We start from the raw sequence: 23,890 nt of genomic DNA on the forward strand, positions 1-23,890 counted from the left end.
AAAGAAGCCCGTCGTATATATGTATATATATATGTGTGTTTGTGTTTGTCCCCCCCACCATCGCTTGACAACCGATGCTGGTGTGTTTACGCCCCCGTAACTCAGCGGTTTGGCAAAAAGAGACCGATAGAATAAGTACTAGGCTTACAAAGGATAAGTCCTGGAGTTGATATTCTTGACTAAAGGCGGTGCTCCAGCATGGCCGCAGTCAAACGACTGAAACAAGTAAAAGAGTATATATAATATTGTGGAAATAGCATTAATTATACATATGTTCTTGAATTAAAGTTTCTTTTGAGTGCTCTACTTAGTGGGTGCTGAGCCGATAATGTTGCTAAAGTTAACCAGAAAAGAAAATAACATGAGAAGTGATGGAAAATGAGTTATGGCAAATTGATTTCTTGTTCAGTTTAAATTTTTAGTTGTTTAAGACTAGTTAAAATAACATTTCCATACAAAGAAAGAGATTCTTCTGGTTCTTGTAGTACAATTGTTTGCCAAGGAAAAGAGAATAAAGCAGTTTGAGTTGTGTTTATATGGCTACTAGAATGCTGGTCACTGATTAGTTCAGAAAAACCAATGGAACATGGCTGGTTAATGACTAAAATCACATAATTACATGTGGGCCACTACATCAGCATAGGAAGACAAGTGAAATATTATGGCAATGATGAATATTTCAAAAGTTGATTCCTTCTCTACCAAATGCTTAATTGTAAATATTATTTTTATTATTAACATGGGTTAAATTCATAACATGATTCTCATAGTTGGCTGATAGCATTTTATTTATATAATTCCTGTTCTTGGAAAGAACATAATCATCACACCTCACTATTTTTCTTTCACTACAAGTCTAAAACCAAGTCTACATATAAAAGAAAATACATTGTTTTGACCAATATGCCAGATTTCAATTCTTGGCTAAATACATTTCACTTCCCTCCTGTCACTTAATGCCTTTGAGAAAAGTATGAACATCACATTTCATGTTTGTTCTCTAGAAAGATTCATGCTTCATGTCTATTTAACATATGATAAATATAAAAATGTATTAGCAAATGGTAATAAAAAATTCTCTCATCTCCTTGTAGTATGTGTCTAAACCAAAGATTTATCTCTATTTGCTTTAGTCTTCATGCTTAATTAAGAAATTTATTGTTGATATTAATTTCATTATTGCTGTGATTATTATTATTATTATTATTATTATTATCATCACTATCATTATTTCTTTTTCATCTCTTATCCTGAAATGAATAGAACATCATTTGTCAAATGGTAAGAGAAAATTTCATTTAATTTTGTTCAAAATGTAGTATGTTTTAGGGTTTTATTATTTTGTTGTTTTTTTTTCCTACAATTATCTGAATCGTAGTTATGCCAAAAAAACTGAACACTTACATTACTTCCCTAAACAAATTGTCTTGTACATACTTCAGCTATTTTATTTTATATCTTATATTACAATCTGTGAACAATATTGGCATTGGCTGCAGGTTTCCAATAGGACAATCACCAGTTCATTCATTACATTTCTGAAGGCAAGTGCGATGAGGTAGTATCTAACCCAGTGCAGATTAAATATCTCATGACCTCATAAAACATTGCTTCTTTCTTTCTTTCTTATCTCACTAATGTTTATATTTCTCTCACTTATATACAACCACAGAAGAAATATATATATATAACTTATTGTTAACAAATTCCACTCACAACATATTGACCAACTTGATTTTATGGTTAAAAAAGACACTTACTGAAGGAACCACAGAAAGTGATTGAACCTGGAACCATGTGGTTGCAAAATGAACTTAACCACACAGCCATGCTTGCATAATAATAGTCACATACTTTTATTTTTGCAATAAATATTATTGTATAGTGTTTGGCTGTAGTAACTGTAGCAACAGACAACTACTATCCTCCTCCACCCATTATGGATATCATAATTAGTTGAGGTCCCATGGTCAAGTGATAAGCACTGGCCATTGGTAGGATTTGAATTCAGGATACAAAGATCTGGAACTGATATCACAAGACATCTTTTTTGATACTCTAAAAATTCTTCCAATCTACTTGTTCTGGACTGGTCTGGTCTTTAATTTATTGATCCTGAAAAGAGGGAAGGTAAAGTTTATCTCTGAAGGATTTGAACTGGCACAAATACTACAAGGCATTCTATCATATGCTCTCTAACAACTTTGCCACCATAGTTTATTATTAAATAATATACTGTATATGTTTGCACTGCAGTTGAATAGTGTCAGTGACCAGGTTGTAGATGCTGAACATCTTTTGGTGGTGATTTTTAAAGGATAATTTACTAAAAAAAATACTACATATGGTATTTATGAAGAGTTTTCTTTCTTTTATCATTCATACTTGTCATTTTTAATAATTTTCTTCATCATAGTTTTTTTTTTTTTTTAAATTTCTGCTTGTTTATTGTTTACTAAAACTAATGTTTACAAGGTTCCTTACAAGAATGTGACATATCTTTTGACAAAACATTAACGACTTAAGCATTCTGAAATAATTACAAGCAGGCATCATGTTGAGTCAGTGAGAGTTTATGCCTGCTCTTCATTAATTATGCATCTTGGGAAGGTCAATTTTCACGGTACAGTGCTAATTGACTGAACCTTAGAATATAGCTGGTATAAAAAGTAATGTCAAACATTTATCATAATAGTTATTAAGCAAAAATAGCATTAGACATTTAGTCTGTTGCTCTATCATTTCTTCTAAATCTCTTCTCTTTTCATAACACTCTTTATTAATAAAAGTTTTTCTTTCATATCCATTACTCATATTAATGGGGTTTTTTTTTCTTTCTACTAGCATGAAAAAAGGAAAAAATTCTTCCTTGATGTTGTCATTTTATAATTTGTTTTACCTATGTGATATTTTAGGAATGCTAGTTTCTTTGTTCTTCCATTTGTTGTTCATTGCCTCTCTCTCTCTCTCTCAGAGGAAGAAGAAGATAGCATTGTGATTGTTTATCATTTTCTTCATCTGCTCTATCTTATTAGTATCAGCTCACTCAGAAATCCATCTTTTTTGTTACCTAGTTTTACCTGCTAATGAATTATGTTATCATTATCGGTAACATTCAGGGACCCTTGCATACCATTAATAAATGTTCAAATGTTGCATAGAAATGTAACATATACAGACATTTTAGCATTTTAATTCTTGATTCAAGCTAATTATTTTTCATCAAATTGCTTTCTAGTTTCTTTTTTCTTAAACTATTCTAGGTCTAACTATGTTTTCTAAGTAGCAGAACATAAATACTATTTCCAGTGAGCCATCTGAACAATCTATGATTTCTTGGGGTCACTTCCAGCTAGAGATCCCAGTGTCAATTTTGAGTCTTATTTCCAATGGACACATTGAATTAGAACCCACACTTGATTCAGTATGTATAGTTATCTATGTATAGTTATTCAGTATATATAGTTATCTAAAACCTGAACAAGGAATGACTCAGGATATAGAACAATAAGTTGGAAAAAAATGTCCATGATTTTAGTGGATTTTAAGTTGATTGACTTAATGCAACTGGATGTCGCATTGTTCAGTTTATAGAAATGGTGCAGATTCAAACTCAGTACTGTGCTCAGTAAAAGAGGTGGAACATGAAGATTACAGTGGGATCTGTGTAACTGGCAGGAATTCAAAGCACACATGGATTACCCAAATAGTTCACTGGAAGTAATGCCTAAGTTCTGCTCTCTATGGAACATAATTAATTTTATAATGGTTCTACTGAAAAGAAATTAGCTAAAGTAAGAATAGCATTGGGGAAGATTTTTATGAGTTGATAGCAATTAAGTAACGGGCTAAGTATAACTCTTAGATGTAGAGTATCAGCCACAAGAAAGAAAGAGTTGAATTCAAATTATGCAATAGAAGCAGCTCTGTGACAAAAACACGTATGTATGTATGTTGTTTAAATGCCAGAAACTGCATTTTTTTATTGGGGAAAAAAATTGCTTTCAAGATGTATCATGTTAAAAAAATATATATACTTCAGAGGCGATTTCTTTCATCTAGCTCTGAAGCTGATTTTGTTGTTTTTTTGTTTTTTTTTAACACTAAATATCTTTAAAGCAGTTTTTTCCCCAGATGAAAAATCACATCTTCTGGCATGTAAGCAACACACATGTGTTAAGTAAATTGTATGGAGAATGAATTGTTAAAGCTATTGAACATCAGGAACATTAGCTGATGTATGAACAATCATAGATGCACTTGAATGGACATTTAATTCAAATTAATGATATTTAAAAATAGGTGTTGTGTGTTGACTTGGAAAAGGAAGACCAAATAAAATGTTGAAGGTGATGATACTGTAATTGAGAACATTGCTCTTCAAGGAATGGAAATAAAGTACTATACAGATATATTAATCTCATGTTAGGTTGTTAAATCCAATGTTAAATGCTAATGATGCTATGCAAATGGTACACAGTGAATGAGATAAAGACTGACAATAGCTGTGTACCGTTGTACTTAAAGAATATGAAAGTGAATGTAATCAAATTGTTAAGAATTGTCTTTAAGAATAAGTTTACAGTAATGAAACTTGACTTCTAGACATGAATGGAGTATTATTGGGAATTGACTTCCAGAGTAGCATGTGTATTTGACTTTGCTGTAAATGATATTGAAACTCATGCAACAAGGGTGAAAAAAGAGAAGCATTAAATTGAGAAAGCATTTTTCTCTCTTTTTAGTCCTAGGGGTTTTTTCAGATCCTCTTTAAATGAGTGATAGACAGCTAAGTAAGGTTAATATGATTATTTTTTCATTTTATAAATTTGAAAATATATAAGGCAGAGGCTTAGAGTGGATGCAATAGTGAGGAGGACACAGTTGAGTGACAGGAGAAAGGAAAGCAATTATGGTGGTGTGTTTATGTGTAAGTGGTATGTGTAATCATCAACAGAGAAATAGACCATTGTACTGAAAATAGAAAAGACAGGGAAGTCAGAGTTTGACTGTGCACAAAAAGGTTGGAAGATGGAAATGTTTCTCATGCTTTTTACTTTTTTTGCAGTAAAGAATTGTCCATAATGTACATGTGTACATTGATTGCACCAACTTAGATGTGTGAGCAGTAATCTAATGGAACTGTTCCCCATTATAATAGAAAGATGTATGATGAAGAGCAGAGCAGCATAAACTATTTCATTGAAAGGTGTTCTTTCAATATGACAGGCTATAGTAGAGTGACTATTATAGTTGTGAATGCCATTAAACAAATGCATATTAGATCCTGTTACCGTGATACTGTTACAGCTATATCTACAGAGTTATTAGAAATATAACTATTATTTTGTTACAGGTGTGAATCTAGTACTTTTACAGTTAAGACTATAATATTATTGCAACAATATTTGTAGTACTGTGGTGCCTCTTACGGCTTCTCTCATATCATTGTAACTGTGACTGTATCTATACTAATCTTGATAGAACTATAAGAATTTGATCTTAATGGCTGAAACTTCTTCAAATAATGATAAAATAAGACTCCTTTCTTTTCAGAATGTGTATGCTAACATTTTTTCCTCTGAATCAATGTCAAGTTCTGAATATGTTATGGTCTTGCTTACCTTTTGGAATAAATTTCATTCAAACTTGAGGGAGAAACAGTCCAAATGTTTAAATAAGATAAAATGGGGTGAACCCGTTTTAACTGGAAAGCATGCTCTTTCTACTCTTGATCGTAAACAGCGTATTGGGAAGAATATTTTAGATTCTGAGGAAAATACTCTATCTGGAGATGAAGAAATTAAGTCTCAAGAACAAGTTCCATCTAAAAAAGATGATGTTTCTGTTGCAGTCACTCCGATAAATATAAGTATTTCAGAGGAACGTAGTAAATGTTCAAGTCCTGATTTAATTAAATCTGTATTTAGACTTCCCGAATTGAAAATAAAGTTATCAGAAACACATAATAAGGAGCTATATATGAATATCACTGATGACAAATCAGAATCTTTTGAAATTAAAAGAAGTACGAGGCTGTCTGTGAAAAGATTGTGTAATAAGAAACAGGTTAACAAAGAGAATGTCAACAGTGGTGTACGTCCTAATTTACTACAGCGCAGGAGATTATTTAAAAACAATGAGAGTGTATCTGAAACATCACCAACTTGTTGGACTGGTATTAAATGTTCCTTATTAAAAGATACACCAAAAACTGAACCTATGCATTCAAAGTTAAGTCAAGAGATGTTGCCCCATTTTTCTGAAAATATTAGTGATATTAATTCTTCAATGGAGAAGATGGAGTTTAAGACATCACTTCCTATTCCTGGAATACAGAAGTCACCAGTTAGGAAAAGTTTTGCTGATAAGCCATCAACATTATCACCTGTAGAATTGGTAGAATCTTCTAAACATGAATTACAAGAAAGTCAGAAATTAAGCAAATCTGTAAAAAATCATGTTTCAGATGAAGTAATTCCTTCATCCTCGCCAACATTTCCTTCAAAAACTCTTCCAAGTTACAAAGATAATTCAAGGATGGCTCAAACTGCTAAAGAACAAACCAGTGATATAGATTCAGGTTCTAAGAAAAGGAGGAAAAGGTCAAGAACAAAATTTAGAATTTCTCTTGAGGAACCTGAAATAACAGATAAATGTGATACAAAAAACAATAATGAAGTTCTACCTCGTGTGACTGATGAAAACAACAAGGATAATGAAGTTTTAACAAACCTTCAAAAGAGAAAACGAAATATGCAAGAAAGAAGCATAAAAAACAACAAAAAGCTGAAACTTCCCCAAAAGGTAAACAAAAGTAAAATTAAATTTCTAAATATCTGAAATGAGCTGTTCTTGATCATATAAATTTTCAGACAATTAACTTCATCGTTAGAGATAAAATCATCATCATCATCATCATTGTTTTAATGTCCATTTTCCCATGCTTGCATGAGTCAGACAGAATTTATTGAGGTGCATTTTTATGGCCAGATGTCCTTCCCATAACCAGCCCTCACCTGTTTCCAAGCAATGTAGTATTTTCCCATAATTAGACATTTCTTTTTCACAAAAGACTGGAATTGAACAATCTCACTTGTATGACAATGCTGATCATTTACCATTATCACATGATATCTAAGCAAAGGTATGCACATGTTCATACATATCATCATTTAACATCCATTGTCCATGTTGGAATGGGATGGACAGTGTGACCAGGGCTGGCAAGCTGGGGAGTTGCACCAGACTCCAGTCTGGTTTGGCATGGTTTCTACAGCTAGATGCCCTTCCTAATCCCAACCACTTTACAGAGTGTGCTGGGTGCTTTTATGTGGCACCACATGGGCATTTTTATGTGGTACTGCACAAGGGCTTTTATGTGGCACCATATGGGCACTTTTATTTGACGCTGCATTTACATGTAACCACCATAAGTCCCTTACACCACCAGCAGGATCAGTCTTAACACTTCTGCTGCGGGGTACAGTATACACACACAACACAGGCTTCTCTCTGTCTACTTAATCCACTCACAAGGCTTTGGTTGGCCTTAGGGTATTTATACTTGAAGACATTGCCTAAGTTGGGGCTGAACCTGAAAACACGTTTTGGAAACAAGTTTCTTACCCACACAGCCATGCTTGTGCCTAAAAATATTTTAATATATGCATCTGCATTTCAGGACAGGCATTGTTGTGTGGGTAAGAAATTTGTTTCCTAACCTCTTGTTTTGGGGTTCAGGTCTACTGTGCAGCACTTTGAACAGCTGTCTTTTATTATAGCCCTACATTGACCAAATCCTTGTGTGTGGGTTGAAAGAAGCTCTATATATGCATGCACATGTGTGTCTGTATGTTTATTTACATTTGGGCTTCAAGTGGTAAAGTTACTGTCATTTTCCCTGTCAACAAATTATCCATTAGCTTTGTGCCTTTTGAAATGTATGAAATAGGAGTTGTTTCACTCAAAAGAGAGGTGAGGAAGGACGTTCAACTGTAAAAAAAAAATGCTTTATTGATATATATCTGACCCATACTAGTGTGGAAAGACACATAAAAACAAACAAAAAAAGTACTAATGTAAAAACTGAAAATCTTATAATCTCTAAAGATAAATTTAATAATCTGAAAAATTATCTCATTTTAGAATTTATTCAAATTATTGTAAATATTTTGTCTTTGGCATTTCTTGAATTTTAAAAATCTTGGGTAAAACATCTTTTTTATAGGTGCAGGCATAGTTATGTGGTTAAGAATCTCACTTTGCAACTACATGGTTTTGGGTTCAGTCCTACTGTATGGCACCTTCTACTATAGCCTCAGGTCAAATGATGCCTTGTGAATGAATTTGGTTGACAGAAACTGTGTGGAGGCCTGTCATATATGTGTATGTTATTGTATTTGATCCCACACTGCTTGACAACTGGTGTTGGTTTGTTTACATCCCTGTTCCTTAGCAATTCAACAAAAGACACTATTGGAATAAGTATCAGATTTAAAACAATATAACTACTTGGGTCAATTTGTTCAAATAAACTTGTCATGGTGGGGCCCCAGCATGACCACTCACCAATGACTGAAACAAGTAAAAGATATAAGGTGTTTGCAGTTTGAAGATTTTAAGGCATGAGTTGCAATGTCGCTGGTGCCAAGCTGTATCGGCCTTTGCCTTTCCTTCGGATAACATCGGTGGCATGAAGTGGGGAGGCTGATATGCATGGATGACTGCTGGTCTTCTGTAAACAACCTTGCCCGGACTTGTGCCTCAGGGGGGGGAACTTTCTAGGTGCAATCCCATTGTCATTCATGACCAAGTGGGGTCTTTGCCCTGTTGAAAGCATTTGGGCCAGGTCTCTGGTCTAAGAATGATATCCTCCTTCCTTCACCAATCTTGGAGGCTCTAAAGTCACTGGTGCTAACCTTCCCCTTTAAGCCATGCGAAAAAATTTTTTAAAAATCAATCTTTGATAAGTCATGTTGATGCAACACAATTTTTTCACACTTTCTCCCTTATCTATCTTGAAAATGTTAAAATTGTCCTTTTCCACATGGCTTAATACAGACATTCTTTGAAAATTGTGTTGTTTAAATTCTGCTGAGGCATCTTTGCCTTTGTCTTTCTGAGGTTGATAAAAATAAAGTACCAGTGAAGTACTAGAATTGAAGATATTGACCAACTCCCTTCCCTTCAAAATTGTTGATCTTGTGCCTAAATTAGAAATAATTATTTCATTTCATTTTAAGCATGATAGTTTTCCATTATAGTTTGACCAGTAGGAGGAGAGTAATCAGTTATGTTATTAAAGGGGCATTTTTGCATAATAAGCTATTGTTGATAGTGACTAATGTGTGCAAGATCTGTGCATTTTTCTAATACTTTCATTAGGACACCTTTTATTATGTAAGTACTTGAACAAGAGTTAGTCAACAACAAAAACTGTTGCCTTGGTGATTATTTTTATTTACATGTTTGTTGTTTAGGCTACTTATCTATTTTATAATAGTTTGCAACTGGAATATTAAGAAATATATGTTAATCACTGACTTAAGGCTGTAAACTGTGCATTAGCAATGCATCATCTTGAAACTTGATATTCCACTGAAGAGATGTCTTTTTTCTTTTTTTTTTTTAAGGAAATAAATTGGTTTCTGTTTTTGCTGGAGTAGCATGATAGTTGTCTCCAAACTTTAGAATTATTAGAATCATATGCACCAGGAAAACTGACCTAAACAGACAAGTAGTCTATACACTTTACTTTGTGTCAGATGTCTAAATTTTTAGAAAAATGATATTGGTATTTTTTCTTCTGTTAGAAACCTACTGTCCAGTGTCCTCTGTGTTGTGATTGGTTCAGACCAAAAGTGATTGAGAATCATGCTGCAAATTGTGGAATGTTTACAAGGCGAGAACTTCGTACAAGTAAAGATAATTTCATCATTAAAATACCATTTTTGTATTCACCTTATAACAGAAATTCTTTTATTGAATTGACTTTAAAGAAATTTTGGATCATTTTGGTTTGACGGGCAACACTTGTTTTCTTAACGAAACACTTTCAAACTTGGGATACTGGTAGAAGGTGTCATATAAAACATCTTTTTCTCTTAGCCTTCTTAACAAAAATTAGTTCTTAATAAGTTATTTCATGTTGTCGTATTTATGTAACTTCAACCAATCACTGACATCTATTCAGCTGAATACAGTTAGTGCTCTTTTTATAAACAATAATTTTTACCGGTGTCAAGAGTGTTATTCCCTGTTTAATTATATCATTATTCCCTAGTAAGGGTTTAGGGTTTTAGGGTTAGGGTTAGGGCAAAAATAACCCTAACCATGATCCTAAAACTAACCCTAACTCTAAAACCCTAAAGCTAAAGCCAGTACAAACGCACAAATGATGTCATAAATAAGAGTAACACAGGTAGTTGTTGTTGACAAACAATGGCACTAATTTTATTCAAGGGAAAAGATCCCATGACACCGTTGTTTACATTCCACACCATTAATTGTTTTCACCTCAATAGACATCAGTGATTGGTTGAAATTACCGAAATACAACAACTTTTTACATGAAATAACTTCGAATACAAAATTTTTTATCTGTTCTATAATACAAAATATACAAGTATACGAAGTTTGAAAGTGTTTCGGTACCAAAAACACTACATAAAACATTAATGAAAAATGTTGTCCGTCAAACCAAAAAGATCCGAAATTTTTTTATAGATATTATTAATTTGAAGAAAAAACATACACACAACCTTAGTTATTTTAATTGTTAATAAGCTACAGTGAAAATTTGCTGATCCTGCACTTACCTTAAAATTTAAAAGCTATTAATCTTTGCTGCTATTATTTACACCTAAAAGACACAGCTTCAAGGTGTATTCTATAAATTCAACTCTTTATCAGTAACACTTGTATAGCAACACTTTTAAAGCATACAAATTTTTCAAGACCTTTCTTCAAATACCAGTATGATGTTTTTCATAATTTATATTTATGAAAATGTTTTATATTATTTAATTTTTTGTTTCTATTATTAGAAATGTCACTAATTGCTGAAATGTGACAAGACTATTTTCCTTTCATTTCTTTTTCAGCTTCAGTTTCTCAACTTTTCTCAGATAACAAACCAAGTACTGACATGTTAGGCTGTGATGCAAATAGCAAATTATCTGAAATTAGTGAAAATTCTGCTGCTATCATATCAAATCATGAAAGAGTTGTAGATAATTTAACTCCAAATGCATTAGTCTCAGATATTAAGCAATCAGAAAATCTGCCATTTGCTAACAAAATATTGAATGAAAGTAGAAGTGAAATAAATACATTTCCAGTGTCAGCTTTAGACAGAGATCAACAGAGTCAGGGAAATGGTAATAGCTTGAAGATAGTCCAACCTGTTTTGGATCTTCCTTTCAATTCTATTAGCACTCACAAAACTAAACAGCCTGATACACCCGACAGGTAACTAACAGTGTTTTTTTTTTTTCTTCTTCAAATATGTAGGCTAGGCCAAAATTTATAAACACACACACATATTTAAGTTGACTGAGATTTCAAATTTCGCCTTAACAACATAAATTTGACTTTATTATTTGCTTTCTATAAGTTAACACTAACTACTATTTATATATATATATAATCATCATTATTGTTGTCATCATTTTTTAGCGTTCACTTTTCTATGCTTGCAAAAATTACTGAGTCAGATTTTCTACAGCTGGATGTCCTTGTTGCCAACCTTTCATATGAAATATTTTCCCTTGACCCAATATATTTTTTCATGAAAGACAAGAGACAAATGACCCTTTGTTCTGAAACCCAAAGGTGTCCTCTCCATTTATCTGAAATGATATTTCTACCATCTTATCTTTCTTGAGGGTCATGAACCTACACTTTTACACCTTAAACTGAGTCCATACAACCAGCTCCTCAAGCTTTCTCCAACCTCCTTCAACCTGCTCTTCCTAGCTTGACACAATGAGGCCACGAAACCCTCAATAAAGGGGCCATAATTCCTCCATAAATGGTAATTTTTCAATATGCTTCACATGTCAAAACTTCAATCCCCATTACAAAGATGAGTGATGAGCCTAGATATCATATGGGGGTTCCTATCTCCCAGCCATAAAAACCATGCCAAAACTGAAAGACATGGTCCTCCAACCCATCAAATCCTGTCAGATTGTCCAACCCATGGCAGCATGGAAAACAGATGGGAAATGATGATGTTACCTAACACAACAGACACCTGAAGAAGGTTGGAGAGTATAATGACTGAAACATTGTTACTATAGCAACCAAGATAAATAATTTTATAGATAACTTCATTGGGACAGACTTTGTTTTGTGAATGTAACTTAAATGAATTTGTTTATATTTTAAGTGTTACTCCTGAATTACTGGCAGAAGATTTTACTCAAATATCTGCAATTAACCCTTACAGTACAAAAGGTAACTAGAATGTCTTTTCTTTTTAAGTATATTGCACAAGTAAGCATAGGTGAACCAACTGAAGTGTACAACATAATACGTCAGAAAATTTGAACTTCTGACCGATTTGGTTAATAATAGTCCAACACTTCACTGCTGATTGTCAACTCCAGAGTTGTCACCATAGCTACCATACATCGGAGTTTCCTCTCATGCTTCTTTTGAAAGGTAGTCATTAACGCTAATGACATTTTTATTTTTTCTCATTATGGGAATAATTTAGAACAATTAAAAATTCTTTTTTGCTTATTACATCAAATGTGATGGTTTGCACTTAACTGTAAAGAAACACTTCCTAAACAATGGTGCCACAAAGTTGCCTAGGACGTGTATTTGGTTTATCAGCACTCCTCCTCTTCACCTACATCTCTGCCTTACAACCCTTCAGTTGTCACACCTCTATAATCCTTTGACTGATTTCAGATATTAATTATGTACATTTTATGAGATTTCATATAAACTGATATTAAACTTTCTTCCAGGATTCTTTCTAGTATTCTTATGGAGAAAGGATTTCATCATCATTGTAAATCAAACTGCACATCAAATTCTTTTTAACCCATTCTTCTAACGGAAAAATTAATTCAGAAGTGTTCAGAGACTTTGCATATTATAATGCTAAGATTACTTTTCTCATTCTAGATGCAAACATGTTATTCACTTAGTTCCATTTTTTTTTTTATAGAAATTTCAAAATCTCTGTAATAAAATTAGATATGTGAATTCTATATATCTCTTTTCCTTATTCCTCAATTTTAAATTCAAATTTCTAATCCTGCCAAATGTTATGAAGAAATGGTTGTCTCCCATGTAATAGCTACACCCACAGGGGGAACTGCATGCTTTTTCTGTGTGTATATGTGTATATTTTTTTTAATTATAGATTCTGTTGAACATTGGAAAACTAATTCAGAAGTTAAAGACACAAAGTAAGATTTAATTTCTGATTTTCTTTGCTTTGTTTTTATATTGGTATTGCTCTGATTTATAGTTGTAGATTATTTTGGTTATTGTAATATCTTTTTGACTTTGCAGCCTCACCATGAAACAGAAACGTTGTTACATTTGTGATGCTACCTATGGTGATGATAGTCTTTTTACAATGCATCTGAAGAGTTGTCGGGAAAAATACAAAAAACTAAAAGAAAAGTTTGAAAATAAATACAATAATAAAGAAACTCATCGAATAACTCGTAAACGGTCAAATGGAAAGTATGAAGATGACAAATGATCAAGAAAGAAAAGATGTGAAAAGTTTTGTAAGAAAATGAAAGTGCCTTCATTTGATAACAGATTGTTGAAAAGACTTATTTGTTAAATTTCATGTTCATGATTTAGTTAGCATAAAAATGAGTAATACTGGCTAACATCTAGTGGAGAAATTTGAAATTTTTCTTTGTCTCGGAGAGTGAAGGCATGAGATCTTGCCACAAAATTCTGTGATTATTCATTGTTTAGTTTCACCAAAAGGGACCACTTGTTATTGATTTCAATTACTTTCATTATTTTATATTTTGTGCTGATTAAAATATTTTTTCTGCTTTCTGTATGTGTGCACTTTCTTTTTTCTTCTTCCAAAGTTACTAACAACATCTAACATAAACAAATGGATGTCGGAACGATAATGAGCTAAACATCAACACGATAAATAATTTGATAACAACATTTTTATAAAGTTCTATGGTTTATTCAGGATTCTGTATATATTGGGGCTGAACTTTGGCTACTTTACGTTTTTCTTTTATTAAGGTATGTGGACACTGCATTTCCTTCCAGCTGATGGGTACCATAGGATAACCTAAAAAAAAACAATGGCCTAAGATGATTCATATATTTACAACTAGAGGATAAATGATTCTGACAATCCATAATACAGGAGGGTTTTCTTTTTCTTCATCACTATTCATATTCTTTCTATTTCTGATTTAATATATTCTTAAATAAGTTGGGATGAAGTGGAAAGTTATAAAGGAAAAAATTTAAAGCTTCTAAAGTTCTGAAGCACTGCAGTATTTCATGTTAAGGAGAGGGAGATCAATATGAATGAAACAAATCAAGGAAACCAGAGTAGAGGCAGCTCATAATCAACCAGAAGCATAGAGCAGAGGCTACCGCAGTAGCTACAGAATAGACAAAGAGAAGTACAAGACATCTATGAACCAGAGGTTGGAGCTGATGACTCAGTCATTTAAATGGCTTTTCTTTGGTGATTTATTTCTATTTAAAAAATCTTATTCTATAATAAAGTCTAAACAACATCCACTCTCTCAGGAAATAAATTATTCTCCTGGTGGAATAGCCAAGAGTAGTATATTGCTTTTCAATCTCCTTTCAGCTGTATAAAAGGAAAGCAAAGTGGGCTTCAATAGTATTAAGAAATAGTAAGCTAAACTAGTGTAAAGTGTCTAGTCAGTAACTTTGCTGTCTGCCACGAGTGTTCAACTTAAAGAAAATACTGATTAAACTATACTGGGATGGGGGTGGTTACATAAAAAAAAGAATAATTTAAACACTATACCTGCTTCACTGGTTGCGACTACTACTCCTAGTTCATTTTCAGCTGTGGTCAACAGATATGAATGTGCATCTCCCAGTGAGAGATAATCAAGTTAAGGATACATTAGCAGATATTCATTCACAAAATCAAGTTATGATTACAAGACATCGCTAAAGACTTACAATTTCAAGAAAGTGATTCTAAGAAGACTCTTGAAGTAGTTTCCTGTAACCCTCTGGACTCATAAAAGGTTTTGAACTCAGTATTGCAATCTCATGATGTCCAAATACAAAGTTCATCACTGATTATAGTAGTGACCTGTACTTCTTTATTGTTAAGTGGACTATACCTGGAAGAAAGTTAAGTTTCTTTACTGCCAACCTTCACCTGTTTCCTAATAAGATAGTATTTCCTCATGACCAGACATATTTTTCATGGAAAACTGGAAACAAACAACATTGCTTGTATGACAGTAGTGCTTACTTACAATCATCACAAGATATCAAGACAGGGACACATATATGAAGGCTTTCTTTCAGTTACTGTCTTCCAAATCCACTCGCAGGACTTTGGTTGAACTGAGGATATAATAGGACAAGGAGCTCGGTAGAGACATTGAACCCAAGACCACATGGTTGGGAAGCAAGCTTCTTAGCCATACCTGCACCTACACATTTGTTTTCCCTGCTGGTATGGATTGGATGGTTTGACCAGAGAGGTGCACCAGGCTCCAGTCTAACTTGGTATGGTTTCTAAGGCTGGATGCACTTCCTAATACCAACCACTGCTTTTTATGTGGCATCAGTACAGGACTCTTGCAGGCCAATCCTCTTCACCAGGGGATGCAGCCATAACACTTCTGCTGTGAAGTATAGGCCTTCTTGAGTACGATAAGGCACCAGGTATCTCAGTCCTTTGTCATCTCGTCTGAAAGGTTCAGCATTCTGAGGTCATCCCATGTCTTCCTGGGTCTCCATCTCCCATGTGTTTCATCAACTTTGAGAGATCAGCACTTTATGGAGCTGTTGCCATCCATCCACATCACATGACCAAATGCATTTTATGCTTTGCATGAAAACTGCTGAGGTATAGACAGTGATAGCTGTTGATATTTCCTTGTCAATAAATCATTCAGTAGCTCTGCACAAGTAGAATGAAAAGTCTTACTTGAAAACAGGAAAGCGTTCGTGACAAAGAGCACATTCAGCTATAAAAACAATGCTTCTATAAATTGTAATAAAATGTATTCATCTAACCCATGCTAGCAGGGAACAACAAAAGAAGATAACCAATGACAGAGTATATTAAATCATTTAAAATATTATGTATTATAAAGAAAAGGATACAACTTTAGCTACAATGATATCACCAGGGCGGAAACATTGATACATTTCAACCTAGAAAGGAATATAAATGTTAGAAATGGAACATATAAGAAGTTTTTCTTCAATTCTGGAGATTAATCAACCACCTCCCTAATGAAAATTGGATATGTCAGAATAATTCACTTAAATAAGTTTTAAAATATCAGTGGTAGTATCATGATTTTAATTAATGATTATATGACATTCAAAACATTTTTAAGAGGCTGAAATGGGGTTCCTCTGAAGGACCTCTACTATAACTTTGATCAACAGGGTATGTAGCTCGGAGATCAGGTAGATTCTCCAAGTCAACCCACTACTTTTCCACATTGAGAGGTTACAGTTTCAGTATTACAAATATGGTCAGAATATCGCAAGAAAAAAATCACAAGACATTCTTCGAGTTGAGTCAACCAACAGATCACAAGCAAGACGGTTGAATAATATCTGTAGGCTCAGTTGGTCATGCTTGAGAATCCATCAGGAAATTTAATGACAGTAACTTCTGAGAGGATTCTATGGAGGAGGTACCCGAAGACGATCCTCCTAAGGATAGTGAGCAGTGAGAATAGATGGACAGATAGATTTTTAAATAATCATGTTTTATAAAAATATATTTGATAACCAGATATAGACTCAAATCAGAAAGTTGATTTACTAAGAACACAATTTAAACCATCACAAAAAGAGACAAAGAGAAATTCGGTCACCTACTTTGTCTTTCTCAGTAGCTTTCACATCTTCTTTCCTGTCAAAATTAGAGAAAAACTAATGAAATATCAGATAGAAACATCCCAGCTATGAATCATTTTAAACTATTCAATAATTAAGAACCAATAACAATAATGTTCTAACAGTACCAGTGGAAATTCCATGATTATTTTGAAAATTGTATGATGAAATTGCATTTTTCTGAAACATTTGATTCTTGAGAATATGTGAAAATTCACATAGGGGCAATTAATCAATCAATCTATCTATCATATTCTACTTACATTTCTGTCAATGTATGTATCTGTTTATAATAACAATACAAACATTTAAACCAAATAACTAAAAAAAAAAGAAATAATTAAAAAAATCTAAATAATTTCAGTGCCCCAGCCTTTGGGCTACTACACATGAAAAGGTATAAGTAACATCCACAGCTATTTGCTAAGGTTATTTCACTTTAATTTAACTATGTATCAATATACCTAGCCAGTCATCTTTCTATCTCCTATCTGTCAATGAATATATCTATCCACAATATTCTTCTTTAACCTCTCAGCACAAACACACACACACTTTCTCTCTCTCTTCATTTCTTCCTTGAACTAACCATTTGACAGCATCTTAGTGTAATAACTATTACTTTACCCCCTACTTCACATCGTTAAACTTCTCTCCTTCCTTTTCTCTCTCTTCAGCTAACCACATGACAGCGTAACGCATTTTGACCTTAGCATATTAATATATAGATTCTCATAAGACACAATTCAGTTTCAATACTGCATGCAATAAAAGTAATGGTTACAATTATTCACATTTCATTCGAAGTTGCACTTAGAAATTTCATTGCTTTTATCAGGGACACAGTACAGTGCCAATAAGAAATGAATTCTTATATTCTCAAACCAGATAGCAAATATCATATCTCCTTTCCTTGCTCTTTTCTGTCTTGCAAGTTACTTGGCAACCTTGTTAGTGCTGATGGCATGATTAATGAACCCAATACACACTATAAAGTGATTGGCATTAGAAAGGGCAACCAGCCATAGAAACCATATCAAAACTGACAAGGAACACCACACTACAGCCCTGTTACTCACCAAATCCTTTCAAATTGTTCGGCCATGCAAGCATGGAAAACAGGTGTTAAATGATGATGATCTTGCTAATAGCTAATTTTATTAAAAAATTGTTGTCATTAAAACGTAAATGTCAAGATATATCCATACACCACACAATCCAATAAGGCAAAACTGCAAATTACATCTCCAAGAATGAGATATGACCTAATTTATAGAATTCTTAGCCAGGAATAAATAAATTCTCTTTTGAAATCTAGTCAAAGAGAAAAACAGAGTTAAGCTTTCATTTTGGAGCAAACAAAAGAGCCTCTATGTAGTTGCCTGACCTGCAAACAATAGCAGATGAATTTCTCCCAAACCACATCCTAAAGTTTTTAAGAGAGAAAGGAAATTAGATAATGTAGTCCAGGATACACTAGACCTGATAGTCATGGACTGTATCTTTTTTTTTTTATTGTAGGTCTTGTCAATCAAGGCTAAGCAGTTAAGTATCTTGTATATCATACTATAAAAATATTTAAATATTAAGGGTAAGAATCCTGTTTTCTACATAACAGAAACTGGGTAATATTTTCATGACAGATAAATTCATATTTGATTAAGAGATATTTACTTGGAAACAAGTTCTGTTAGGTTGCCAATGATCTATCATAAATTTCTAGGAATTAAGACTGTCATACACAAATTGAATCCATCTTCCTAACTTTGCTGCAATTGTTACTTAAATATACAAACATAAACTTGATGCAACATTCTCAGGGTGCTACATAAGACTTAACACATACATCTAGCACTTCCTGATGAATATGCAAATAATGCAGGATATATTCTTTCTATTGATTTGTTCCGATTGCAAGTCGCTTCCATGTATTTGTCTATATACCTTCATGTCATATGTCAGATCCTATCCAACCCAAGTCAGTATGGAGGATGGATCTTAAATGATAAACAAATATGAATTGGTACTATTTAAGATATTAAACCAAGTGAAGTAAATAAAATTAAAAAATAGAAATATATTTTCTTTCAGAATCATCAACTTACCGTATCATTCCTCTAAATGATTCACGTAATCTAATTTTTCCAACATTCATTATAGAACACTTACAAAATCGAGGGTTCACATTAGTTATCTGATAAAAAAAATAAAAAAAATCATATATATGGTTATAGAAATAAATATGCGTCTGTCTATGTGTACAAAAGAAAGAAAAAGATATTCAATATTTATTAAAATTTTAAGTTTCATTGTTGCTACTTTGAAATTTTCTTTCCAAGGAACAGTAAACTTAGGAAGAGCAACAGAAGGCAGATTTTATTTTGGATATGCATTGTCTCATTTACTTTTAATTAAAAATAACAAAACAAATTTATGATATAATGCTAACTGCCATGTATCTCTTCAGAAGCAAGAAACCTGCCCTTGCCTCCTCTTTCATAACACTTGTTGGATCCACTCAAACGATCTAACCCATACCAGCATGAAAGGACATTAAATGATGATGGTGATGATAGAATGTTTAAGGACATTTTTACCTTTGCTGTAACTAGTGCATCAACTGATGGCACAATATTTTCTGTTTTAGTTGTGCATACTTCCACCAATGTCTACAAAAAAAAATTTTTGGAAAATCAGCATTTTCAAAAATAATATATTGTGTATATTCATGTGTCTTAAATTCAAAGTTTACATCTGAAAGCTTTGTCTTTGTATAAAATGTTAAGGAGTATTAACCACAATAAGATATGACAGCTATAAACACCAAATAATGTGAACTAGCTTGAAAATTTGATTCTACTTCATAGATTTGGTATGCAAGAAGGCTTACTACTATTCTACAGTACATGTATACATGACTCCCACACACACACACAGAGCTATATAGTTAAGTAATTAACTATCAACCTAATTTTGATAAGCATAAAGCTTACTGCTGAACTGAAAAGTAATATATTTTTGTCTTAATTTGATTGAAAATTAAATGAATGAGATAAAGCTTCTGAAGGTTTCTGACAAAATAAAAACAGGTATCTAAGAACATTTGTATTAAATGCGCTCATAATCTGGTAGCAATGTTCAGCTATCACTGTATTAGCTTTTAAGATTTCAAACTGGACATGACTTGATGTAATCAATTTTAGGAAAGTACAGCATGAGAATTATGAATTAACTACAAAGATCTTGATATAACTATAACAGATATTATGAACACCAATTCGAGACAAACATACTCCTTAATATGAAAATAGGAACTACAAACACTGTAATACAATCAGTAACGCAATTATCCTACAAGTAATAGAGACTTGGTTGGAGTCACACCCGTAAGCTAACAGCTCTTTTCTATTCTATATTGTGCCTATCAGGTACAATAAGACACAGCAGATAAATACTTAATAATGTAAAAGGGTGTTGGGTAGAATAGATTTGAAGACATATATATATACACATGTACTAAAGCTTCATTCTGTTGCTACAAGTATTTTATTGTTAGCTGTAAAACATTAGTTGCAATATTTTTTGCATCCTTCAACTTACAAGGCAATACAACACTTATGAAAAACACAGAACTGGCAAAAGAAAAACAAAATGATTAATCATTAAAGTATAACTTACTTTATCTTCAGTGGTTTCTGTATGAAGGAAACCTGCTAGGCTTGAATAAATATAACCATTTCGGATGTAAGTCCCATTTCCACTACATTTATCATCAGTTAGTTGACAAAGCTTTTGCCCTAAAAATCAATATACATCTGGATCTTTACATATTTCAAATACACAAGCATATTTTAACACCACTAGAAACAGTTTGTTTACTTAGTACTAAAGTATATTTGCTATAATAAAAGAGAGAGAGAGAGATTAAGCTAGAAGTTTAAAGAAGGGAATTATTACTTCTTGGCAACATATCATTTCTCATTCCATGCAAAAAGCTGGCTATTAGCAAGTGTAAGATTAATAATAATAATTATTAATTTAATTCCATTTTCCATCCTGGCATGGGTTGGATGACTTGACAAGAACTGGCCAGAGGCTGCTACAGTCATATATGCTGATAGCAAAAGATTTGCATTTGGCTACAAGAGGTTTTCTTGTTTTATTGTGATCAATGCTACAGCCAAGTGCCATATAGTGAAAGGACCTACTTCATCGATATCTCATTGAGCCAAGAGGCACCAACAAAATTTGAACTTATTAAGGAAGTTAATATGTGATACCCATCAGTTCCAAAAGACCCATTATTGATGGAAGAGATCAATCTACTAGGAACCCAGGATTGGACATCTCTCATTGAAGGATTCCTTGCATTCAACTCACTGGGGTATTATCTGAGTTCTCTATCTGGCCAGCATACCGCAGCTAGCGGACCTCCCACTTAGTGGTCAGAACTAAATCTTGTTTCACAACCTCTCACCTTCAGGGCCTGGAACACCTGCACTCTCCGGGACAAGAGTGACATTAATCGACCAGAATGACATACAGCCCTCGTCTGCAAGAAACTTGCTCACTTCAACATCAACATGACGGCCTTGAGCAAGACTAGGCTTCTTGGAGAAGGCAGCATCAGAGAAGCTGGTTCCAAATACACCATCTTTTGGAAGGGGAAGAATCTTAATGAACCACGCATCCATGGAGTTGGCCTTGCCATCAAAACGCAAGTTGTGGACCAACACAGACTCATCCCAACTACCGTCAGTGAGCACCTGATGACTTCAGATCACACTCATTTGGAACCAATTCCTTACGCTGATCTCTGTGTATGTCCCTACCCTCACATCTGAAGATGACATCAAGGCTTCATTCTACAACCTGCTGGACTGCACCATCCAGACAGTCCCCACACATGACAAACTCGTCGTGTTGGGGAACTTTAACGGCAGAGTCGGCAGTGACTATTGTCTGTGGAATGGCATTCTTGGCCATCACAGCATTGGGAAATGCAATGGCAATGGCCAGCTCCTTCTGGGTCTTTGCACCAAGCAAGAACTTGTCATCACCAACTCCCTACCCAACAAAAAACAAACTGGAAACACCCACGGTCTAAACACTGACACATCTTCAACTATGTCCTGACATGATCTAGGGACAGACAAGATGTACGCATCAACTGCTCCATGCCTGGTGCAGATGACTGCTGGATGGATCACTGCCTTCTTATTTTTCACCTTGACATCAAGATCTGCTGCCCACCAAAGTGGGTCTCAGCAAACATCCCTTGCTGACACTTTGACTGCGCCAAACTCTGGGACTCACGGGCATCCCAAGACTTCAAGGAATCCATTGAGAGACACCCAATGGACCTCCCAGAGCCAACCTCCATTGAGGATCGCTGGATCAGCTTTCATGAAGCCATGACTGCTGCGGCCGAGGAAACAATTGGCTTTACCTGGAAGAAGGACCAAGACTGGTTTGACAAGAATGTCGGATCTTGGGAATTTTCCGAAAGTCCTCTCCCCACAAATTACTTTATAGTCGTAATGTATGCAGTTTCAAAGGTATTTCTATAAAATTTCATTGAAAAACCCATTTTCCTAAAAGTTATGAGGGAAAAACTTGAATTTTGTGACTTTTCCGAAGTCCTCTCAGCACCCTCCCGTTGCTTTGCGCGCATTTTTTTTTTTTTTTTTTTTTTTTTTTTTTTCATATTCGTTTCCTACACATTGTTTTACACCCATTCCAGTATATTTTGGGAGATTTTCATTTCCGGGTCAGGATGTAAACATTAACCCAAATGTCTTTATAATCGTAATCTATGCTGTTTGAAAGGTATTTATATAAAATTTCATTAAAAAAAATAGAACCTTTTTTCCTAAAAGTTATGAGGGAAAAACTCGGATCTTGAGAATCTTCCGAAGTCCTCTTCCCCACCGCCGTTGTTTTCCACGCGATTTTGTTTTCATATTCGTTTCCAGGTAATATTGCAAACATGAAGTATTATGCCCTTTTTTTTTCTTAATGTTACGTCGCCAATACAGCGCTTTGCTCCAGTTACTTGCCCTGAACCACAGAACTGATCATTGACCACAGAGTATTAAAATGATCACATTGTCCATAAATCTTTCAATATCTACTCATGTTTATCACTTGCTCTTCTCTCTCTATCCTCTCCTTGCACAACAAATGTTTTGTTTACGACTTTTACTCATTTCACATTTACCACCATCGAAACGCGTTTTCAGAAAATTTCATAATTGGAATAAAATTGCACTAAAACAGGCAAAAGTGTAAAGTCATTTGACTTCAGTCCTTTTTTCACTCCTTCTTTTTCTAAATTAAGAAATAATGCTGTCTTCAAAAAGTTGTTTAGACATTGATGTTCAGAGATGAGTGTTGCAGTCACATTCATGTTAGATAACCAAGACATGTAGTATAGAACTGTTCAATTTCATGAAAAACACGTGCTATTTATACAATAAGAATAAATGAAGTTGAAATTTTGACATAAAAAAAAATAAAATCTAAATTAGAGAATATCATAAATTAATAAGTTATAGTAAAGTTCTGAAAATATTAATAAAGAAATACAAGGTTCAGGTTTAAAACAGGATGAAGGAATCTAGGCATTCCTATTTATATTTTAAATGTTTAAGAAGCATTAAAATGAAATTTAAATTGCAGTTTAAATAAAAGTAGTATTTTAATATAGATAGTAAAAGAATATATTGTAGATACACAAAGCTTCATATATAATTAGAAATAATCGGTTACTCACCAGGTAAACATATCCCTGACT

The 23,890-nt window shown here is 33.6% G+C and overlaps 2 protein-coding genes across 4 annotated transcripts in view; one reads left to right on the forward strand and one right to left on the reverse strand.

Moving 5' to 3' along the window:
- The window catches only part of LOC106882520 (uncharacterized), a 27,048-nt gene extending 13,002 nt beyond the window's left edge, over window positions 1-14,046 (forward strand). For 2 of the 3 annotated variants that reach the window (XM_014933234.2, XM_052978547.1), the window contains 7 exons: window positions 1,264-1,281; window positions 5,557-6,807; window positions 9,816-9,921; window positions 11,106-11,472; window positions 12,395-12,462; window positions 13,385-13,430; window positions 13,537-14,046. In XM_014933234.2, coding sequence (XP_014788720.2) covers window positions 1,264-1,281; window positions 5,557-6,807; window positions 9,816-9,921; window positions 11,106-11,472; window positions 12,395-12,462; window positions 13,385-13,430; window positions 13,537-13,732 — 2,052 coding nt within the window. In that variant the 3' untranslated portion in view covers window positions 13,733-14,046. The remainder of the gene's footprint in view (window positions 1-1,263; window positions 1,282-5,556; window positions 6,808-9,815; window positions 9,922-11,105; window positions 11,473-12,394; window positions 12,463-13,384; window positions 13,431-13,536) is intronic. The other variant, XM_052978548.1, reaches the window with a different exon arrangement.
- Window positions 14,047-14,150: 104 nt separating this feature from the next.
- LOC106882525 (exosome complex component CSL4) lies at window positions 14,151-23,622 on the reverse strand. The gene is made up of 8 exons (XM_052978549.1): window positions 22,959-23,622; window positions 20,773-20,891; window positions 19,692-19,763; window positions 19,200-19,288; window positions 17,077-17,110; window positions 16,346-16,395; window positions 15,020-15,102; window positions 14,151-14,299 (listed from the first exon to the last, which is right to left on the reverse strand). Exons 1-8 carry the CDS (start codon window positions 23,083-23,085, stop codon window positions 14,187-14,189), a joined length of 687 nt encoding a protein of 228 aa, XP_052834509.1. The 5' UTR covers window positions 23,086-23,622; the 3' UTR covers window positions 14,151-14,186.
- Between the last annotated feature and the right edge of the window lie 268 nt (window positions 23,623-23,890).

Source organism: Octopus bimaculoides, chromosome 2, assembly GCF_001194135.2.
Source record: "Octopus bimaculoides isolate UCB-OBI-ISO-001 chromosome 2, ASM119413v2, whole genome shotgun sequence".
Lineage (NCBI taxonomy): Eukaryota > Metazoa > Mollusca > Cephalopoda > Octopoda > Octopodidae > Octopus > Octopus bimaculoides.